This window comes from Mastigoproctus giganteus, chromosome 1 (genome assembly GCF_048544385.1).
Source record: "Mastigoproctus giganteus isolate SK-2022 chromosome 1, ASM4854438v1, whole genome shotgun sequence".
In the NCBI taxonomy this organism is placed as follows: Eukaryota; Metazoa; Arthropoda; class Arachnida; order Uropygi; family Thelyphonidae; genus Mastigoproctus; species Mastigoproctus giganteus.
In genome coordinates this window covers 277,085,327-277,108,950 of record NC_143575.1, presented here as the reverse complement: position 1 = coordinate 277,108,950, position 23,624 = coordinate 277,085,327, and the positions used below count along the sequence as shown (strand labels likewise).

Below are 23,624 nucleotides of genomic sequence, written 5' to 3'. Positions count from 1 at the left end.
GGCGGCAGCGTTACCAAACGAAAAAAATCAAGAACCGCGTAATTCCGAGTTCGCGTAAGTCGGGGTATTACTGTACATTCTTTTTTACAGTTCTTAAAAATCGGCCATTCTGATTCTCTTATACTAACACATAACAGACAACTGAATGCAGATGACATGATGGAACTGCATATGCAAGGTTACAAATATAACAGTATTGTCCCCTCATTTGCAGAATACAGCTTTTCACAGTGCTTGAATAAATTAGATAAATGCCAATTCCTTTCTTTGGGTCAAGAAGTGAGTTAAAAATTCAGCTCCAATCCAACCAATGTCCTATAAAATACTAATTTTTCTGTAAGAAATTATTCCCTACCTTGTAGGACATCCGCAAGATTGCAATGGCACTACTGAACTACTAACTCATTTCTTGGTTTGAAGATAAGAATCAGCATGAATCTTGAATATAGTCAGCAAGCAAATTATAGAAATCTGTTGATAGGTAGTAAGTATTTGTATTTTCTATATCATGAAACAAATTATACACAATACATTAACTCTTCTATAATTAAAATCACTAAAAATATTTTATTACAACTTTTTAAGTTCAAAATTAATTACATCTGCTTGAACACACAAAAAAAAAAAAAAAAAAAAAAAGCAGAACACAAACTATTGCAGCAAAAAAAAAGAATCTACATACATCTATAAAAGGACAAAAAAATAAAATAAAATAAATGAGTAAAGAAAAGTGTCTTTTTCTGCTACCTCTCCTTTCTTTCGATGTAGTTCAGTAAGTTCTTCTTGAAGTTGATAAACTTTCTTCTCAAAGGCAACTGTCCTTTCACTTGGTCTTCCAGTACTAAAATCAAAAACATTTATTGATACATATGCAAAATTACACTAAATAACATTCTGTATATTGAAGTGGAAACACCATAGATAACTCTTAAGGAAAAACTACAATAGTAGTGTGGGTAGCATCATTTCCTCTGTATCTCATATTGTGCTCGTCCTTCACAATGAGTTGCCATGGTATTGCACTACTTTGAATAAGTAACGTTTCGTTAATAGAGAAGACTACTGTTACTTATTCTTGGTGTGCACCACCACCACCCAGATGGCACCGTTTCAAAGCTATTGGCCTATCATCGGTGGGCAGGCAGGTACCCTGGGATTGCAGACATGATGACCCAGTTGTGAAGATAATCACACAATATGAGAGATGCCAAAAGGTTTGTATAGTAATATTTAATATAATATCAGTGTGGAAACACCATAGATAACTCTTAAGAAAAAACTACGATATCAGTGTAGGAGGCATCATTTAATATTTTAAATATTACTAAATAACATTAAAAATTTAAAGATTTTTGAATGTCTTCATTTATTGTTATTTCTTTTACAATTTTAGTTGTTGTTTCTGCACATCTATTCGACAACTATCTTTTCTCAATTTGAAACTGTGACCCCTCAGGTTATTAGTCTGAGCAAGAAGAAGAATCCCATCAGCATTCAGCTTGCTCAACCCATTCAAGGCCTTATACACCTCAATCAGGTCACCTCGCAGGTGCCTACTCTCCAAGTGCTGTAATTTGCAGAACTTAACAATTGCTTGGTAAGAGCACCCCTTTGTTTCCCTCACCAATCTTGTTGCCGTTCTTTGTACTCGTTCTTGCAACTCAACATCCTTCCTAAAATGAAGCCTCCAGACCTGTACACAGTACTCTAGGTGTTGCCTGACCATTGCCTTGTATAACGGAATAATCACTTACCTGTCCTGCTAGAAAAATTCCTAAATATCATTGACAAGACTCCATGACCAGCCCTGGCAGCCCGTCTGGACTGCTCAGAGAACTTCATATTTGACTGCACAATTATTCCCAGGCCTTTTTCACTTTCCACTTCCCTGAATGTAGTACGACAAAGGTACATTTCTCTTTGGTTATTGCTACCCATATGCAGTACTTTGCATTTGTTAATATTAAACTTCAGTTGCCACTTCTCAGCCCATTTTCCAAACTTATCTAGATCCAGTTGGAGTAGCATACTGTCTTTACTGTCATTAACAACCCTGCCAACCTTTGTATCATCTGCAAACTTGGACATTACACCTGATATACCTTCATCAATATCATTGATATATACTGAAAACAACAATAGGCCCAACACCAAACCCTGGGGAATTCCACTAATAACATTTGTCCACGAAGAGCAGTGTTCATTGATTACCACTGTCTGTAGTCTCCTCTCCTGCTCAACCATCCCTTTATCCATTGTAGCAATTAGCATTAGCATTAGTAGAGGCATTTGATGCAAGAAAGCAAGCTTATGCAGCATCAGCCAAAAAAAAAAAAAAAAAAACCCACTTCCACTTCACCCCTCTGTTCGTTCAAAATACCTGTCCAGCTGAGCCTTAAACTTATTTAGGCTATCAACCTCCACCACAAGGGATGGAAGTCTGTTCCACCAACCAACCACCCGCTGGCTAAAGGCAAATTTCCGCACGTCTATCCTACATCTGTCTTTCCTCAATTTGAATTTATGCCCTCTCAGGTGATTTTTCTGAGCTAGAGGAAGAATCCCATCAGCATTGAGCATGCTTAAACCATTCAAGGCTTTATACACCTCCATCAGATCACCTCGCTGGTGCCTAGTCTCCAGACACTGTAATTTGCAAAACTTAAGCCTTTCTTCGTAAGAGCACCCCTTAAAAAGAACACGTCCATCCCTGATGGGAGTCGAACCCATGACCTTTGGATTAGAAGTCCAACGCGCTATCAACTGCGCTACAGGGACTGGTAAATTTACCCCTAATGCGATACCTCTCCAATTTGTACAGCAGTCTTTCATGTGCAACAGTATCAAAAGCTTTCTTGAAATCCAATTATATGATATCAAAATTATTTTTGGCATTCGGTTCCTTTGTGACCACATCATAGTATCCAAAATTGGTCAGACAAGACCAATTTGATTGGATACAATCAAATTGGTCTTGTCCCCCCTTTAACAAACTCATGCTGTGTCTTAACTTTTACTGCTGTCTTGTCTAGATGATCCTGCAATGCTTCTTTAACCAGTGAATCCATTATTTTCCCGGGAACACAAGTTAAACTAACAGGTCTGTAGTTAGTTGTGTCACCTTTTGAACCCCCTTTGTGAATTGGTGATACATTTGCACACCTCCATTCCATGGGGACCTCCCCTGAGTCCAAGGAAGCCCTCATAATTATGGCTAAGGGTTTGCTTACTTCCTTTGTAGCCTCCTTTAATATAACTGCATAGATCCCGTCCACCCCAGGTGCTTTCCTTACGTTTAACTTCAACAGTTTCTCCTCCACTTTGCTCTCAGTTATTACAAAGTCACTTAGCTCCCTGTTAGCATTTGATAAACTTCTGGCACTCCCCTCATTGAATGACTCCTCATCTGTGAACGTAGATGCAAAATACACATTCAGTTTGTCAGCTACCTGAGCATGATCATCAATAGTCAACCCATCTATGTTAAATGGTCCAATCTGATTCATCCCTTTCCTTCTAGAGTTTACATAAGTAAAGAACTCTTTGCTGTTTTTCTTAGCATTAGCATTAGTAGAGGCATTTGATGCAAGAAAGCAAGCTTATGCAGCATCAGCCAAAAAAAAAAAAAAAAAGTAACATAAATAAATAAAAATAACCACTTCCACTTCACCCCTCTGTTCGTTCGAAATACCTGTCCAGCTGAGCCTTAAACTTATTTAGGCTATCAACTTCCACGACAAGGGATGGAAGTCTGTTCCACCCACCAACCACCCGCTGGCTAAAGGCAAATTTCCGCACATCTATCCTACATCTGTCTTTCCTCAATTTGAATTTATGCCCTCTCAGGTGATTTTTCTGAGCTAGAGGAAGAATCCCATCAGCATTGAGCATGCTCAAACCATTCAAGGCTTTGTACACCTCTATCAGATCACCCCGCTGGTGCCTAGTTTCCAGACACTGTAATTTGCAAAACTTAAGCCTTTCTTCGTAAGAGAACCCCTTTGTCCCATTCACCAATCTAGTTGCCCTTCTCTGTACTCGTTCCAGCAGCTCTACATCCTTCCTGAAATGAGGCCTCCAGGCCTGTATACAGTACTCTAGGTGTGGCCTGACCATTGCCTTATACAAGGGAATAATCACCTCCTTATCCCTGCTAGAAAAATTCCTATATATCATTGACAATACACCATGAGCTACTCTTGCAGCTCGTCTGCACTGCTCAGAGAACTTCATATCTGCCTGCACCACCACCCCCAGGTCCCTTTCATTCTCTACCACTGTCAGTGTAGTACCACAGAGTTGATACGTTGCTCTGGGGTTGCTGTTTCCCATATGTAGTACTTTACATTTGTCAATGTTAAACTTCATTTGCCACCTCGAAGCCCATCTGCTCAACCTTTCCAAATCCTGTTGCAGCAGCATAGTGTCAGTAGTGTCCTTGACAACCCTGCCAACCTTCGTATCGTCTGCAAACTTGGACATTAAGCCTGATATACCATCATCAATATCATTTATAAATACAGAAAACAATAAAGGCCCCAATACTGAACCAGGGACTCCACTAATAACATTAGTCCACGATGAGCAGTGTCCATTGATTACCACTCTCTGTCTTCTCCCCCTCAACCACCCCTTTATCCATAGCAGCAACTTGCCTCCAATGCCACACTGCTCCAATTTGTGCAGCAGTCTTCCATGTGCAACAGTATCAAAAGCCTTTCTAAGATCCAAGTATATAATATCAAAGTTATTCCCTGCATCCAGTTCTTTTGTGACTGCATCATAGTATCCAATCAAATTGGTCAGGCAAGACGCATCCTTTGCATCCTTTTGCATCCTTTGCATTCTTTGCATCCTTTGCCAAATATTTCTCGTAATCTGACTTCACCTGCCTAACCTCCTTTGTGACTTGATTACAGACTAGTTTATACCTGTCATAGGCTTCTGTGTCACCTGATACTTTATATGCATCCCATACATTCTTCTTCTCTGCCATGAGCCTCATTAATTCATCTGACATCCATTTAGGCCTAAACCTTGAACAGTATTTCTTAGTTGAAATGAAAAGCCTAGTAGCTTCCAAAATTAAGTCCCTGAAGGCTTCCCATTTAGAATTCAACGTTGGTAACATCGTCAGTTGATCCCACTGTACAGAATTTAAAAACTGTCTGAGACCCCTGTAGTCACCTACATGAAAGCAAAAGCCCTTCCCTTTAGCCTTGATGGTAGTTACATCTTTAAGTAATTCCCACATCAATACATTGTTATCAATGTCACCCAATGGTTGCTTTAGATGCAAATTCTTATTATATGTATAATCACTGCTGATAATCAGATGAAGGGTATTACTCCCTCTGGTTGGTTGCCTCTTGAACATGCTGCTGTATAAAACAGTCATCCAAGTGTGAGAGTGACCAATCCACAAGTTCCAGTCAATATCTGGAAAGTTAAAATCTCCCATTATAAGACTTTCTCATTTACTGGCCCACTATTTATCTTCAAAATTGGTCATTATACTCATAAGATTCATTAGGCCTATAACACACACCTACTCTCATTTTTCCTTTCCCAGTGCTTATGTCACACCAAACAGACTCAACAACTGCATTGTCCACCAACATCAATTGGATGAACTTCCTTAGATTTTGTGTTTCTTAACTAACAGCATAACCCCTCCTCCCTTCCTGTCATGTCTATCCTTTCTGTACACATTGTACTCCCCAAATTCCAATTCTGCACTGCTTACGTCTGTGTAACACCACATATCTGATGATATCCCGACAATATCTGCCTTTGATATCTTGACTAGAAATTCAAGCTCATCAAATTTATTAACTATACTCCTAGCACTGGTGTACATGCAAGTATACATGCACCTGTTTCTACTCTTAGTTATCCTAACACAGCCCATGTATTTACTTGTTCCACTATGACTCCCATCAGTCCTGGAAATCTCGATTGCCTTGCTTTCCAGGCTGCTGCTCATTCCAATATAAGCAGTGCAAGAATCACTTTTGCCTCTGCCCGTGGCCACTTTTAACCTTTTAGTCTGTGTATCCCCCTCAAGCTGGCAGTTTTCTGACCCACCTAACACTGCTTCGATAGCATCAGCAAATATTCTTGCACTCTATTTAAGTGTATCCCATACCTGTAGAAACAGTCTCTCCTGTCAACAAGCACAGACCAGGCTGAAAAAAAATTCTACCCTTTGAGCACAATCTCTCCAGGGCCGAATTGACTGGGCAAAATTGCAGACACTTTCACAATCAACCCTAACTCACGACTTTTTTTCAACGTTGACCCGTATTTGTTGAGTAAATCTGCAGATCTCTTACATTAGTTCCAACGTGTACAACAATATCACCTTTTGTGCCCTTAAAAGATGATATCTGCTCTACAACATCAAATTTTGCCCCTGGCAGACTCACCTTGGTCCTGCTCCACCTATCAATGTTATAATGATGATAATTTATTACCACTGATAAAACATAGTGAAGTAATGGTCAAGTCAAGAAATACAGACATTATGGGGATATCAGAGACATAGTGTCACCCAGATACGGAGGATTCAGAATTTGAATATGGGGAGTACAATGTGTATAGAATGGACATCGGGAAGCAGGGAGGAAGAAGAGTGATATTTTTAGGAAGCACATAAAATCTAAGGCAGGTACATCCATTGGACGTGGGCGGACAATGAAACAAAGTACTGGAAACAAATATGAGAGTAGGATTATGTTATGGGCCTCTAATGACTGATGATTATAATAAACAACTGTATAGATATACAGAGTGGGCCAATATATCGCAATGTCTTATGAGGGACTGACTTTCCAGATATTAACTGGACACTGCTGACTGGTCATTCGGAAAGTAGCAAGACCTTTGTGGATTTATTAGATTGATAGTTTTCTTCAACAGCATGTTAGAGAAGCAATACCCTTGATCTCATGATCATGCATTCATGCATTAAGAATCTGCAGATAAAAGCCCCTCCAGGTGGATCTTTTATCACATCACAGGGTATTAATGGGCACCTCCATAGCCAGGTGGGCAGGAGCAGCAGTGCATAGCAAACACTTCTTGATTAGACCGGGGTTCAAGCACGTGACCACCAAATACAGAGGATGCGGAAAGGTCTGGGAATGACCACCGCATATCCCAGGAGCAATATGGCCTTAGTTGCTAATGCTCCTAAAAAACCAAATAAAAAAAAACAAACAAAAGGGTATTAATGTGGGATTTACTTAAAGATATAACTACCGTCAGAGAGAGAGAAAGAGGGAGAGCTTTTGCAAGGGTGACTACAATGGTCTCAGACAATTTTTAAATTCTATGCAGTGGGCCAACTGAAGAAGCTACTAGAATTTTATAGGAACTAGGAGTTATTGTTATTGTTAAATGGATGTCAAATGAACTGATAAAACTTCACTTTTTTGAGAACGGTATGGTCATACTTGTTTAAGACTTCTTGCTCTGTTCAATGTGAAACAGAACAAGTTCAAGTGAAAATGGAGTGATGTTTTATGCTGCTGTAATGAACTGTATCAAAAAAAGCAGCAAAAAAATTCTGTTTAGACTTTACAAAATAGTAAATTAATTCAGCACATAATAAATGTTTATGTATGTAATACATGTTTATTTTTCTTGCTTGCCTCTTTTGATAATGATTTGTTTAATTCTTATTTTAATGAATATTTAAGTGAGCCTTAAATTAAATGCACATGCCTGCTCTTTGATTCATTGTCTGGGACTTCCTAATCTGGAATTTTTTCTCTTTCCTCAACAAGTATGAGGCTTTGGATTTGTAATCCACTTGGAAGGAAACCATCCTACTTTTAGAAAGCTTTTCTTCCAATTTGACAGAAGAAAAACTGGATACAGTCAGTCCTCGTATAGCACGATAGTTGTGTTCCTAGAAATCCTTGTGCAATGCAAAATCATGCAATATAAACAACAGGCCCTATGGGAAAAGTAGGGTTAGGTGCCGACCACCCAAGATTGAACACACATTTGTAACTAAAACATTACAAACATTAAAACACAACAAATAATCGTAATAAAATACTTAAGTATTTTATTACGACTATTACGTAATAAAATATTACTAATGCTTTTGCTTCTATCGTAAGCAAACTTGTTTTTTGTTTGATTTTCTATCCCAACTCTGTCTTGATCTAATGGATTTTAATTACACTTTGAGTTGTTCCTGCTATGAAAGTTGTTTTTATTTTCTTTGCATTCTTTCTAATTCTCGGTGTCGCCTCATTTAGGCCTGTAGCACGTGCAATATCACATGGTCTTTCATTTCACACAAAGCGTTTCACAATTTCATATTTTTTCGCTATCGACGGTGGCAGACTGGCCATAAGCCTTACTGGAGAAACCCCGGTGGGCCGGAGGCCGGTTTGATTTTGGCCATAAACCATAGTATGAGGCCACTACAAATTTTCCCAGGTAAGAATTTTTGACCCAGTCCTCTGTTTATAGATATTGCTTTCCTTTTTCTCTCTGAATCTGTAGTGTCTTCACCAGAATGCTCCCTTTTCAAACCTTTTAAGTATTTCACTCATTTTTAGGGAATAAAGCACAATTACAAAATGAGCAGCCTCACTTGATACACATAAACAAAGGTGCGTGCGTGCGTGTAGCAACAGAATAAACAACACTGAAGGCAGAGAGAGAGAGAGAGAGAGAGAGACTATGAACACCTCACTAGCTCACATTTTACTAAAGCACATTTCTGGAGGTTACTACCATAAAACAATAAAAACAATTTCCTGTTGCGTTTCTGCTAGTGGAATCTGTTATAAACTGGTAGTAAACTCGATCTAATGGCATTTACGATAATACCAATAGCTGGAATTGTGTGGTTTGTACGTTATTATGGTGAAATGTGTTTCCCCTTCACTGATATTAAAAACATAAATACATTTTCAGAATCTTCTCTTCATTCCTATCGTTTTGCATTCAGTTGGGGTGATTCCGTGTTGGACTGCCATTTCTTGACAACACAAAGACGAATCATGCATACGCGAATTCGGTTCGTGTCATATATGATATTGTTCCGCTATTTATAAATCGTGTATGTCGAATTCGTGTAGTGTAAATACATGTTATACGAGGACTGACTGTATTTTTGTCAAGCAACCTTCATCAAAAGCTAATTAATTCAGTTAGTGAGAAGAAAACTCAAAAATACCTCTGCCCTTTTCAAACCAGGTTAATTCAATCCTGTGGTTTTCAATCCACAGGATTGAATTAACTCTAATTCAATCTAACTTACTAACTTATCTAACACTACTCTAACTAATAGAGTAGGCTTATCTGCGAAAAGATCTAAACCTCCCAAATACTTCCTAATTCATTTCACAAATATACGTGGTCTCAATCCTAATCTCAACAATGTCCATTTCCACTTGCAGTCTGCCAAACCCCATGTACTTTTTCTGACAGAATCTCAGTTATCGGTTGATTCAACTACAGCTCATCTCAGTTGCCCAAATTATTCGCTGTATGATTCCTTTTGCCTAAAAGGTGGTACTTGTGCATATGTCCGTTCCAATATTCCCTGTCAGAGACTTGGTAATTTGGAATCTCCTCTTTTCGATCTTCCCTGGTTTAAAATCTCTCTATCTCATTGTGTAAAATTCATCTGTTGTCTCTACCATTCTCCCAATTCCACTACTCACTTGGAGCTCTTTGACTTCCTCTCTTTGCAACTTGACTTTCTCCAGTCCAACTTTCCTAACAGTGAGGTAATTTTCCTTGGTGATTTTAATGTTCACAACTCCTGCTAGCTTTCGTTTTCTAGTCACACCGACCTAGCTGGTCGAGATGCTGAGGCTTTGGCAAATACTAATGACCTTGCACGGATTGTTTATTTATCTACAAGAATAACTGACAATCATAACAATACAGCCAACACGCATATCTTTTTCTCACAAACCACCCTTCTAAGTACGCGGTCGACGTGAGAGGTCCTTTACGCACCTCAGATCACAACTTGGTGATTGTTTCTTCTCCAATGGAGCCTTTATCTCATGGCTATTCCCAACCCCGTATTGTTTGGCATTACAAAAATGAAATGAAATGACCTGCAAGATTTCTTTTCTTCTTTTCCTTGGTCGCATTACTGTTTCAAAACTTCTGCTCCGATGGTGTCAGTGAAATTATTCTTGCAGGAATGGAATCCTTTATCCCACACTCCACTTTAAAATCTCGTCCTTCATCTAAACCTTGGTTTTCAAATAAATGTACTAAGGCTGTTCAAGAGAAGAACATTGCATACCGTAATTGGCTGGTTGCTAACACTTCAGTTTCATTTTCTGCGTACACCAAAGCTCGCAACAATTGTAAAGCAGTTATTAATCAGTCCAAACTAGAGTTTGAACAGGCTAAGAGTAAAAAACTTGCTTCTTGCCCTAATGGTAGCCGAGCATTCTGGTCTCTTGCCAAAGCTATTGGCTGCAACTTTTGCCCATCTCTGCTCCAACCTGTGTCCAAATCAGATGGTTCTGTTGTCACTTCAGCCAAGGATAAAGCTGACCAGCTACCATCCCATTTTTCTTCCAACTCATGTAATAATGATCTTGGTAAAACACCTCCCACCATTCCGAGCATGCTCCATTCAATGCCACCTGTGGTCTTCCGTCAAAAGGATGTCAGAAGGATTTTGACGAATCTTGATGCTAAGAAAGCTCCAGATCCCAATGGTATTTCTCCACTTGTTCTCAAAATCTGCACTCCTGAACTTACTCCTGTTCTTTGCCGCCTTTTTTTTTTCACTTTCTTATTCCAAAGGTGTTTTTCCTTCTGCTTGGAAATTTGCTCATATCCAGCCAGTTCCTAAAAAGGGTGACAAATCCCTCCCATCCAATTATAGTCCCATTGCTATTACTTCTACTCTTTCTAAAGTAATAGAGAAATCAATTAAATGCCAACTCTTAAACTACCTAGAAACCTTCCATCTGATCAAACTAATTCAATGGAAAAGTTTGGTGAAACACAAGCAGTTGCTCTTGACATCTCAAAGGCTTTCGATTGTGTTTGGCATAAAGGTCTTTTAAACAAGCTTCCATCTTATGGTTTGCCAACTGTTTTTTGTAATTAGTTATCCAGTTTTCTCTCTGATCACTCAATGAGGGTGATGGTAGATGGTTCTCTGTCTTCTAACTTCTCCACTAATGCCGGTGTCCCCCAAGGTTCAGTTCTTTCCCCCACTCTTTTCCTCTTGTATATTAATGACCTTCTTCCATTGACTGGAAATCCTATCCATAGTTTTGCCGATGATAGCACATTGTATTCCACTTTCCATTTTGAGAAACCGTGTCCTGCTCAATCAGCTTCAACTTCTCGAAAATCTGCTACCAATACCTTAAATGCCAATCTCCAGGTGATTCTCCAGTGAGGCAAAGACAACTTAGTTGATTTCAATCCTTCTAAAACTCAGTCTTGTCTTATATCTTGCAAAAAGGATTCTTCTGCTCCTATGTTCATCTTTGGTGACACTCCGATTTCTAGGCAAAATGATATTTCTCTTTTGGGGATTACCCTGACTTCTAATCTCTCTTGGCACAAGCACATTACAAATATTGCTTCCTCTGCATCCAAAAAAACTTGGTTTTCTCTTTCACTCTCGGCGTTACTTTTCTTGCAAACAGCTGTTCACTCTTTACAAATCGCAAATCCATCCAACCATGGAATATTGTTCCCACATCTGGGGTGGTGGCCCCAAAACCTCTCTCACGTTTCTTGATTCTGTTCAGAAGAGGGCAGTTAGGTTAATTAATGATTCATCTCTAACAGAGTCTCTCCACTTGCTGTCTCATAGACACACTGTTTCTGCTGCATGCCTCTTCTACAGATACTTCCATTGGCACTGTTCTTCTGAATTGGCTTCTATAATTCCCGCTATCTCTATCAAAACAGTCCGAACACGTGCCACCACTAGCCAACATCCATTTACTGTCCAACTTCAAACTCACAGAACCAACTTTTCATCTTCCTCGTTTATTGATTCAACTGCAGTCTTCTGGAACAACCTTCCTTCGTACGTATTTCCTGAAAATTATAGTCTACAGAAGTTCAAGTCTAATGTCAACAAATATCTTCTTTCGTCTTCTCAACCTCCAACCCAAGCATGGTACTAAGTACTATAGGTTCCAATACCCCTCATGTTTGGGGTTTACATAAAAAAAAAAAAAAAAAAAAATCCAGGATCAAAAAGGTTGTTAGAAAAGTCGGCAGCAAGCATTAACTACACCATTCTTTCAAATTTATCTGTTATTCCTACAGTTGTCCAACTTTATAAGTACTTTGAACTTACTGAACTTTTTTGAAACTCAAATTTTTGCCAATTTACTTTTCCAACAGTGAAGTAATTTTCCTTGCTGATTTGAATGTTCACAACTCCACTGGTTTTAATTTTCCAGTGGCAAAGACCAAGCTAGTAGAAATGCTGAGGCTTTCACTAATGATCTTAAATATACTATTATCAATGATCTTAAACAACTTTTTCATTTACTTAGTAGAATATCAGATAATCCACAAAACACACTTGATTTTTTCCCTCATTAACAACCCTTCATGTTAGACATTTAATGGTAGTGAATCCAGTGAGTGCCTCAGATCATAACTTGTTAATGGGCTCTTTTCCAATCGGGCTAGTGTCCCATTGGAAAAAAGCATCCATGGCTATTCTTAACTTTATGTGATTTTACGCTCCAAGAATGCAAAATGGATGCTCTGTTTGATTTCGTTTTTAACTTTTTTTTGGTTGAACTATTGTTTTAAATCTGATTTTAATGTTCGTTCAGATCTTGTCAGTGAAATTATTCTTGAGGAGATGAAAGCGTTTATTTCTCCTTCCTTTCTAAACTCTCATCTATCTAAACCTTGGTTTTACGATAAATGTGCTAAAACATTACAGAATAGACAAAAACCTCCAAACAAAAACTGTCTGCTTCTATTGAAGCCTGTAACAGTTTGGAAAAAAAGTTATTAATCAATATCCAAAATTTGCTTCAAACAGGATAAAGAATAAAACTAGCTTCTTGTTGAAATGATAGATGTGCCTCCTAGTCTCTAGCCAAAGCCTTTGAACGCAACTTTGTCTATCCATACTTTTGCTTCTGATAAATCCTGATGGTTCTAATGAATCTTTACCTAAAGATAAACTGGCTTCCTAATTTTCCCTTAACACTTGCATTGAGGATCATGGTAAGTCACTATTTACTATGCTAAATATATTCCATCCAATATCTCCAGTGGTTATCCAGCAGAAGGGCATTAGAAGAATTCTAAACAACCTTGATGCCAAGAAGTATCACAGTCCTGATGGCATTTCTGCTCTTCTTCTCAAAACCTGTGCTTCAGAAGTTACTCTTGCTTTTTGTCACCATTTTTCACCTTCATCCGCATGGAAATTTGCATATATATCCAGCCAATTCCAAATAAGGGTGACAAATCTCCCATCCAATCATCATCCCATTGAACGTACCTCAACTATTTCCAAAACAATAGAGAAATCCATCAACCTCCAGCTCTTACACTACCTCAAAATCTAACTATTAATCTGAATTTGATAGTTTTGAGGTAGTGTAAACAGGATAAGAAAAATGCCTTCTGGCCTCTAGCCAAAGCCAACGATCAATGCTGATCACAATACTGATTCCTCAGTGTTGATCCACTGGTGATATACTGGCTTTTGCTGGCATAAAGGACTTGCGTGTCAGGACTAAACATACTGAAATAAACCTTGCAACTACCAACAAAATGCAAAAAATAAAACTTTATTAAAATATAGTTATTTGTAAAAGAATAAAAGAAGTTTACCTCAATATGATATGTAGAACACTTCCATATGATACTCTCCAGAAATTAAAACAAAAACAATTAAAAAATCGAAAATCTTAAGATTACAGTAAGAAATAATTAACAATAATTAAAAATTATGTAAAAAATTAATTTAACAAAAAAAATTGAAAAACGATTTTCCTTCCTGAAGCTGACAATGCTTTGACTGTATGATGTGATCACAGGAATGAAAATTACTGAATAGGGGTGAGCATGGAACTTAAATAAGGATTATTTGTCTTCACGCATGCGTGTAAAGGATCGCGAGTCGGAGATTAGATACGGCACTATAACAGCTATCACCCATTCACCTACAAAAGATCAATTATCTTTAATCAATTTCTCAATGCTTATAAATATTCAATGACGGAATCTGCTTTGGGCTCAGAAATACAAATATTAACCAGCAGATTCTTAAACAGGGGTTACCCACTTGCTATAATAGACAGAATTAGGGTACAAGCTAAGGATAGAATACAGAAAAATAAATACCAACCAACGATAGTAATATCAAAAAATACTTTATTTCTGTCCCATATGTTGAACAGTGGCACAAACAACTCAACAAATTTTTTTAAGAACCGAATCTAAGATTGTAGACAGGCCAATACAGAAATTACACACAATACTAAACAATCTCTCAGTCCTTTCCTCATTCACAACACAATAAAATTATCTAGTATGCAACATTTCTTGCGGCGATTGCGACTCATCTTATCAAGTTTCTACGCAGTTTCCTCTGAATTTTCATGTTAATCAACATGCGGCTTCAGTTCATGCTTCTCGTTCAGCAGCATCAGAATTAGCTTTTCATGCCATTAATGAAAAACATACTTTTTTTATTTAACAAGGCCAAAATACTTAGTGTCCAACATAATTATACGAGACTATTAATTGCAGAAACTGTCAAAATGAAATTACATGAGAATTCTGTTAATGTTCGCCAGCCATATCTAATCTCCAACTCATGGTCCTTTATGCACATGGGCGAAGACAAATAATCCCTATTTAAGTTCCATGCTCACCCTGCTCGGTAATTTTCATTCCTGTGATCAAGACATATGGTTGAAATTCATTGTCAGCTTCAGGAAGAAAAATTGTTTTGCAATTTTTTTCATTAAATTAATTGTTTACTTAATTTTTAATTGGGTTAAATTGATTTTTAATTGGGTTAAATTGATTTTTAATTGTGTTCATTTGATTTTTAATTATTGTTAATTATTTCTTACTGTAATGTAAGATTTTCAATTTTTTTAAAATTGTTTTCGTTTTAATTTCTGGAGAGTATCATACGGAAGTGTTCTACGTATCATATTGAGGTCATCATCATCATCAGCCATTTTCAATCCACTGCAGGATGAAGGCTTCTCCAGCAACTTTCCAGTTCTTTCTGTTTTGTGCAATGGCCACCCATTTACTACCGACAAACTCATAAATTTCATCTGTCCATCTCCGTCATTGTCTTCCAAGTTTTCTTCTAACTCCTCTTGGGTACCATTCTGTTATTTTCTTAGTCTATCGGTCATCATGTCTTCGAGCTATGTGTCCTGCCCAAGACCATTTTAGTTCTTTAGTTTTGATAAGAATGTCCTTTACTTGAGCTTGCTGCCTAATCCATGTGTTTCTCTTCTTATCTAACAGTCCGATTCCCAATATAATTTGTTCCATTCTTCGCTGCACAGTTCTCAGCTTCTCTTACATTCTTTTGGTGAGTGCCCACGTTTCACTTCCATAAGTCATGGTGGGGAGTATAAACTGGTTCATTATTTTATGGTTCAGACAAATTGAGATATTGCTCCTCATTATGTGACTATATTTCCCGAATGCTATCATTCCAAAATTTATTCTTGTCTTGACTTCCAGCCATTTATCATTATTACAGATAATGACTTGTCCCAGATAAGTATATGACTCCACCTTTTCAATTACTGCTCCTTCAATCATTATATCCCTTTCTGTGGCATACTTGTTCATCATTACTTTTGTTTTAGCCATATTCATCTTTAGTCCAAAATCCTTACTAACTCTGCATAACTGATAAAGATTTTCCTCTAATTCTTTGGGATCGTGGCTTATGACCACAATGTCATCTGCAAATCGTAAATGGTTTAGGTACTCTCCATTCACATTGACTCCTTTCTGCGACCAGAAAGGAGTCAAACTCCTATCTCAATTTTAAATTTGCTCCTATCTTTGTCTAGTCTAATAAAGGAGGTAGTGTTCTCATATATTTTCTTCAAAATCATAATATATGGAGTATCAATGCCTTGTCTTTCCGGTGACCAAAACATTGCTTATGCTGTATGGAGTCAAATGCCTTTTTCATAATCCACAAATGTGGGGCATAATGGTGTTTTATATTCATTTCCTTTCTCCATTAGCTGTGACATTACGTGAAGTTGATCCATAGTTGAAAATCCTGTCCTAAAACCAGCTTGCTCTTTCAGTTGATTCTCATCAAGTGTTCTTTCTAATCTGTTAGTTTGTTTGTTTGTTATTTGGTTTTTAGGAGCATTAGCAACTAAGACCATATTGCTCCGGGATATGCGGTGGTCATTCCCTGACCTTTCCGCATCCTCCGTATTTGGTGGTGACGGGCTGAACCCCGGTCTAATCAAGAAGCGTGTGCTACGCACTGCTGCTCCTTCCCACCTGGCTACCGAGGCGTCACTAATCTGTTAGTAATGACCCTTGTGAACAACTTGTAGATGTGGGATAACAAACTAATTGGTCTATAATTTCCAATTTCTGATTTATCTCCTTTCTTATGCAGCAAAACTGTGATTGCATTATTCCACTTAGGCGTCACACCTTTTCTAATGCACTTTGTGAAGAGCCTTGCCAGTTTTTGTGTTATGTCTCTTCCTCCCAATTTTAACAACTCTACAGTAACTTCATCTTCCCCCAGGGCTTTCTGATTCTTCATTTTCTTCAATGCATATTCTACCTCATCAGGAAGAATATCGGGTATGTCGTATGTGTTGCTACTTTGCAATCCATCTTCCACACTGTTGACATCATTCCCTCGCTCCTTGTATAATTCTCTATAGTAGTCTTCTACTATTTGAATTATGCCTTCTCTGCTGTTTATAAGTACACCATCGCTATTCTTCAGTTTCAGTATCATTTGTCTTTCTGTATTACTGCTCATGGCTGCTGATTTAAATCCTTTGTTTTCCCTTAATGCTTGTTCTACTTTTCTTGTGTTAAATGTTCTTATGTCCTCTCTGAGTCTCTTTCTAATGGTTTTGCATAACTCAGTATACTCAATTTTCTCCTTGTCAGTGTTTTTGTTGCTCTTCATCTGTCGTCTTTGGTTCACCATGACAAGTGTTTCTTGACTAATTTTTTTTTCTTTGGATTTCTTTTTACCTATAGGTTTCTTGGGCTTTATCACTTTCAGAAAGTTGGAATATTCCTCGTTAATATCTTGGTCCTGAGCAGTCTGCAGAAGCTCAAACTTGTTTTTAAGTTCCAGTACATACTGCTTTTTCTCCACTTCTGTTATCTCAAAGACCTTTGTTTTATTTACTCGAGTCAGTTTTTTCCTTTCTTTTCTTACATCTATATCAAGTGTGCATCTTACCATTCTGTGATCACTTCCAACATTTACCTTAATCAGGACATATTGAGGTAAACTTCTGTTTGTTATTTGGTTTTTAGGAGCATTAGCAACTAAGGCCATATAGCTCCGGGGATATGCAGTGGTCATTCCCTGACCTTTCCGCATCTTCCGTATTTGGTGGAGGTAAACTTCCCTTATTCTTTTACAAATATTGATATCAAGGTAGAACGTATTGAGCATTATAGCTCTGGTTCATACTATTAAAATATAGCGAAAGATAAAGTACAGTAGTAGTATTTTCTTCTATCACTTTTAATATGTATCTGTATGTTTTTTTTTTATTTCTATGTTTTAGCTTCTATTCTTTATAAAGTTTCTATTACACTGTACTTTATTTTTCACTATATTTTAATAAAGGTTTACTTCTTAAATTTCTTCAGTGGTTACAAGATTTATTTCAGTATACTGGCTTTTGTTACTCATCATGAGCAAATGCAATGGAAATGTTATATAAAACTAAAGCTGTTGTTATTTGGTTTTTAGGAACATTAGCAACTAAGGCCATATTGCTCCGTGAATATGCGGTGGTCATTCCTGACCTTTCCGCATCCTCCGTATTTGGTGGTGACGGGCTCGAACCCCGGTCTAATCAAGAAGCGTGTGCTACGCACTGCTGCTCCTTCCCACCTGGCTACGTAGGCGCCTAAAACTAAAGCAGTTGGTCTTGACACTTCCAAGGCTTTGAATCATGTTTGATATAGAGGTCTTCTAAACAAGCTTTCATCTTATGGTTTACCTAAGTTTTTTTGCAATCCAGTAGACAATTTCTCTCTATGACCACTCACTGCTGTGGGAAATGGTAGATAGCTCTTTGTCAGCTAATTAATACTGTAATGTTTGTAATTAATACGGTAATTTTTCTCCTGTGTATTAATATCCTTCTTCCACCAATTGGAAACTATCCATAGTTTTTCTGATGATAGAACACTATATTCCATCTTCGAGTTTGAGAAATTCTGTTATAGGTACTATATAAACAGTTTCAACTTCTTAATATCCATCTTAATCTATCACTCTAAGTAATTCTTCAACTGGGCAAAGAAAACCTGGCTTCAATCCTAAAATTTAGTCTGATATTATTTTATGCAAAAAAAAATAAAAAAATAGAATAAATAATAATAATCCATTGCTCCCATGTATTCAATAAGACAGATTTCTATACAAAATCATATATCTTTATTTGGGATAACCCTGACTTATAAAATTTCTGGACATAACATATCATATTCAACCCCAGGGGCTCACATCTGATGAGTATGGGCTTAGCAAACCCAGTATCCTGAGCTGGATATCATCATTCTTCTCTTTCTTGGTGAATCCTTCCTTTCTACTCACTCACTCTCTCTCTCTCTCTCTCTCTCTCTCTCTCTCTCTCTCATGGTAAAAAGGTAAAGTGCAGCCATTATCAACCCACTGCAGGATGGAAGCCTTCTCAACAATTCATGCTGAGGGAAATGGACTATAATCTGCCACGCTGGTCCAGTGCAGGTTGGTAGATCGACCGTATTCAGCAGTCAAGGGCTTGAACCCCGGTCTACTCAAAGAGCGTGTGCTATTGCACTCCCGCTCCTGACCACTCGGGCTACGGAGGCCTCTTCTCTCATGGTAACATGGGTATTTTTTTTGGCTCGTGCAGCATAAGCCTCAGGCATCCTTGCACCATGTGGCTAATAAAGAAAAGAGAAAAGAGTATCCTAGACCTCATCATCACACATGAATCAGATGACATAACAGGGCTGACAGTAGAGGAACCAGTAGCAGGAAGTGATCACGGAGTTCTACGGTGGATGATGACGAGAGAGGTAGCAGAAGTAAAAGGCAAAGGAATGGGTTTTAATTTCAGAAAAGGAAATTACGATGCCTTAAGGTACTACATGGCCTCTATTAACTGGGTAGATATCGCGCAGAGAATGAATACAATTGAACTGTGGTACGCTTTTAAAACATTAATCACAGATGCCTTGAATGCGTATATACCATTAAAAAAATACTCCACGAGGAGGGTTCCAAGTTGGATGACTAGTGAAGTTGCCGCATTACTTGAGCAGAAAAAGGTGGCATGGAAAGGTTACAGAACAACAAAAAGTAATGAAGCCTATAACAGCTACAAGGTGATGTGTAATAGAGCCACAGAAGGGGTTCGACAGGCAAAGGCAGTTTATGAGAAATCACTAGCAAACAGAGCAAAGAGGGGGGATAAAGAATTCTTCATATATATAAATGCGAAAAAGAGCAGGACAAACCAGATCGGACCTTTATGTAAGGGAAAGGGGATAGTAATAAATACTGATATTGAAATTTCGCAAGATTATTTAATGAAAAAACTTTCGAGCCTACAGACCAGTAAGGCTCCTGGAGTTGATGGAATATACCCTATAATCTTAAGAGAGGCGGCAAGCGAGTGCATTGAACCATTGAGGCTAATTATGCGAGCATCATTGGACTCTGGGGAGATTCCCTTGGATTGGAGAAGTGCAAATGTATCTCCCATACATAAGGGTGGCTCTAAAAGTGAAGTTGGAAATTATCGACCTGTCAGTCTGACTTCAGTAGTAGGGAAAATCATAGAGGCAATGATCAAGGGTGGAATTCAGGATCATTTGGATCGAATTGAAATTCTCAAGGATACTCAGCATGGTTTCGTAAAGGGAAAATCATGTTTAACAAATCTGGTTCGCTATTTCGAAAGGGTCACTCACGAGCTGGATTTAGGGAATAATTTCGACATTGTTTATTTAGATTTCAGCAAAGCTTTTGACTCAGTCCCACATGAGCGGTTGCTTTATAAGCTGGAACAGGTTGGAATCACTGGGAAAATCCTTAGATGGAGAGCAGGATGGCTTCAGGGCAGGAGGCAGAGGGTTGTGATAAATGGCTATTCCTCAGATTGGGTTGATGTAAGAAGTGGGGTTCCCCAAGGATCAGTATTAGGACCACTGTTGTTTTTAATTTTCATAAACGACATTGATGAAGGGATAGAGGGCGTGATGTCTAAATTTGCAGATGATGTTAAAATTGGAGAGTAGTTAATGATCACTGTCAAGCTGAGCTTCTTCAGAGAGACCTAGATAGACTTCAGGAATGGTCAGAAAAATGGCAGCTGTGCTTTAATCCAACAAAGTGTAAGGTATTACACCTGGGAAACAGTAATCCCAAAAAAACTTATTCACTTGGTGGAGTTCAACTAAAGCCAGTACTGGAGGAAAGGGACTTGGGTGTTACGATACGGTCAGACATGAAATTCTCTGAGCATTGTAAACAGGTTGCAAGGAAGGCCCATGGTGTCCTATCAATGATCTATCGAACTTTTGCAAGTAGAGATAGGGACGTGATAATCCCATTATATAAGGCTTATGTTAGACCACACTTGGAATACTGTGTTCAAGTATGGAGACCGCACCTGAAGAAAGACATCGAGCTTCTTGAAAGGGTGCAAAGAAGGGTAACTCGCCTGGTGAGATCGGCAAAAGGGCGTCCTTATGAAGAAAGACTTCGAATATGTGGGTTGCAGAGTTTGGAAACTAGACACCTTAGAGGAGATTTGATTGAGGTGTTTAAGGCTCTGAGAGGCATCAGTAAAATGAATGAGGACAAAATTTTCAAGATTATAAATGATGCTAGAACTAGGGGACATAAATTCAAGTCACGGGGGGAAATGTTTAGATTGGATTGCAGGAAGTTCTATTTTAGCCAGCGAGTTATAAATTACTGGAATAAGTTGCCTTCATGGGTGGTAGAGGCCGACATTTTGGGGAAATTCAAAGGTCATCTGGATAGTACTTTCGGGTAAGGGAAGCACATAGGATGATAGGTTTAATTTCCTTTTTATTTATTTTTTATTTTATTAATTATTATTATTTAGTTATTTATTTTTTTGTTTTTATCATTGTTTTGTTCGGATTTATTTTTTTTAATTTTTTTTTTTTTTTTTTTTTGGCTGGTGCAGCATAAGCCATAGGCTTTCTTGCACCATGCGGCCGTTACTAATACTAATACTAATAAAAAAGTATGGCATACCTTTGAATTTCCCCAAACTATCAGCCTATGCTGACAGTTTGGGGAAGTTCAGTTTTTTTTTTTTTTTTTTGTTAGTTGGCGCATCGACTTCTGTGGACATAAACCTCCAAAGGTTTTTGTATTTTCCACTCTGATCCAAGCCCGAGGTGGCATTCGAACCCGCACCCTTTGGGTTGCCAGGCAGGAAATTCAAAGGTATTTCCCTCCTCCTTCCGTAGGTGTTACCTATGGGAGGAGTAGGAAAATGCATAGGTTGTCTATTTCCTTTTCTCTTATTAATTTTTTTTAATTATTATTATTTTTATTCTTTTTATTTTTTGTTATTTTATTTTATTTTATTATTATTATTTTGGCAGGTGCAGCCATAGGCTTCCTTGCACCATGTCAATGATATACAGGAATTTTGCTAGCAGGGACAGGGAGGTGATTATCTGGAGGCCTCATTTTTGGAAGGACGTAGAGTTGCTAGAACAAGTACAAAGAAGGGCAACAAGATTGGCAAGGGGAACAAAGGGGTGCTCTTACCAAGCAAGGGTTAAGTTCTGCAAATTACAGCACCTGGAGAGTAGGCACCTGCGAGGTGATCTGATTGAGGTGTAAAAGGCCTTGAATGGGTTGAGCAAGCTGAATGCTGGTGGGATTCTTCCTCTTGCTCAGATTAAGAACCTGAGGGGGCACAGTTTCAAATTGAGGAAAGATAGTTGTCGAATAGATGTGCGGAAATTTGCCTTTAGCCAGCGGGTAGTTGATTGGTGGAACAGGCTTCCATCTTTTGTTGTGGAAATTGACAGCCTAAATAAATTTAAAGCTGAGCTGGACAGGCATTTGGAACGAATAGAGGGGTGAAATGGGAGGATTTTTTTTTTTTTTTTTGCTGATGCTGCATAAGCTTGCTTTCTTGCATCGTATGGCTCTACTAATGCTAATGTGGCCATTGCTAATACAGTGGATTCCAGTTATTTGGGCCACTGATTAATCGGGGCAGCCGTTTATTTGGTGCAAATCTTAAAAAAACAGAAACCAATCGAGAAAATAGCCAGGGCTTACTTCGCTTAATTGGGGCAGCATGCCGTTTAATCAGGGCAGGAGACCACAGCACTGGAGATTACCCTATGATTGTCTCTGACGGTGCCAAGTGGTTCGGTCGAAATTCTGGAGGTCACAACCATAAAACAATAAAAACAATTGGCAGTCACCTGTTTATTGGGCTTTTCTGTTAGTAAAATGTATCATAAATGGATAGTAAACTCGATCTTATTGAATTTGCGATAATACCGACAGCTGGAATTCTGTGGGTTATTATGGTGAAATGTGCTTACTCTTCCATGAAATCTTCAATTGTATAAAAAAATTAATTTTCGGATCTTCTCTTCATTCCTATTTTTAAAACTTTGTAACTCGTTACTCCGTTCTCACTTGCGCATATTGTATTACTTGCAATTTGTGTGTGCCGTGTTTCTTTGTTATTGATTGCTTACCTTTTTACTGTTTTAAATTTTAACACCCACCCACAAATGTCAGTGAACAGAAATGTCAACTAGTTCGTATGTACATATTACAGTACGTATTAATTATTCCGATTATCACGTATATTCTTCTGATTTTCACGTATCATTTAATTTTTTAATTGGTAAGGTAATAAAGGATAAATTTGTGCTTAATATATCTTTGCGTTTATAGCCTGTGGACAATATTCTCCTATTTTCTCTAATTAGAATTGCTGTTTAATAGAATTAAAATTCAATTCACAAACGTGATCACAATGACCGGCGCTTACTACACATCGTATAGTGAATGGTACTTTACTATGGTGAGTTTGCCGTAATGTGATTTGATTGTACACTGAACCAATTGTAAAGGGGGGAGGATACGTTGTATTTTTAACTATTTACGTGAAACTTCGGATAATTGGGGCAGCCGCTTAATCGGACCAAAATGCACTAGTCCCGATGTGTCCCAAATAACCGGAATGGACTGTACTAATAAATATTGCTTCCTCTGCATTGAAAAAAAATTAAATTTTCTTTATCACTCTCAGCATTACTTTTTCTTCTGAATATCTACTCCGTACAAATCTGAAATCCACTCTACTGGAATATCAGTCCTACATTTGGAGTTGAAGTCC

The 23,624-nt window shown here is 38.0% G+C and overlaps 1 protein-coding gene and 1 non-coding gene across 2 annotated transcripts in view; both read right to left on the bottom strand.

The window, feature by feature from the left end:
• Nucleotides 1-23,624, bottom strand: part of Atg16 (Autophagy-related 16) — a 274,434-nt gene that overhangs the window by 208,009 nt on the left and 42,801 nt on the right. Inside the window, exon 3 of the mRNA XM_090386604.1 lies at nucleotides 748-841. Coding sequence (XP_090242730.1) covers nucleotides 748-841 — 94 coding nt within the window. The remainder of the gene's footprint in view (nucleotides 1-747; nucleotides 842-23,624) is intronic.
• TRNAR-UCU (transfer RNA arginine (anticodon UCU)) lies at nucleotides 2,706-2,778 on the bottom strand. The gene has a single exon. It is a non-coding gene; the product is annotated as a tRNA-Arg (tRNA).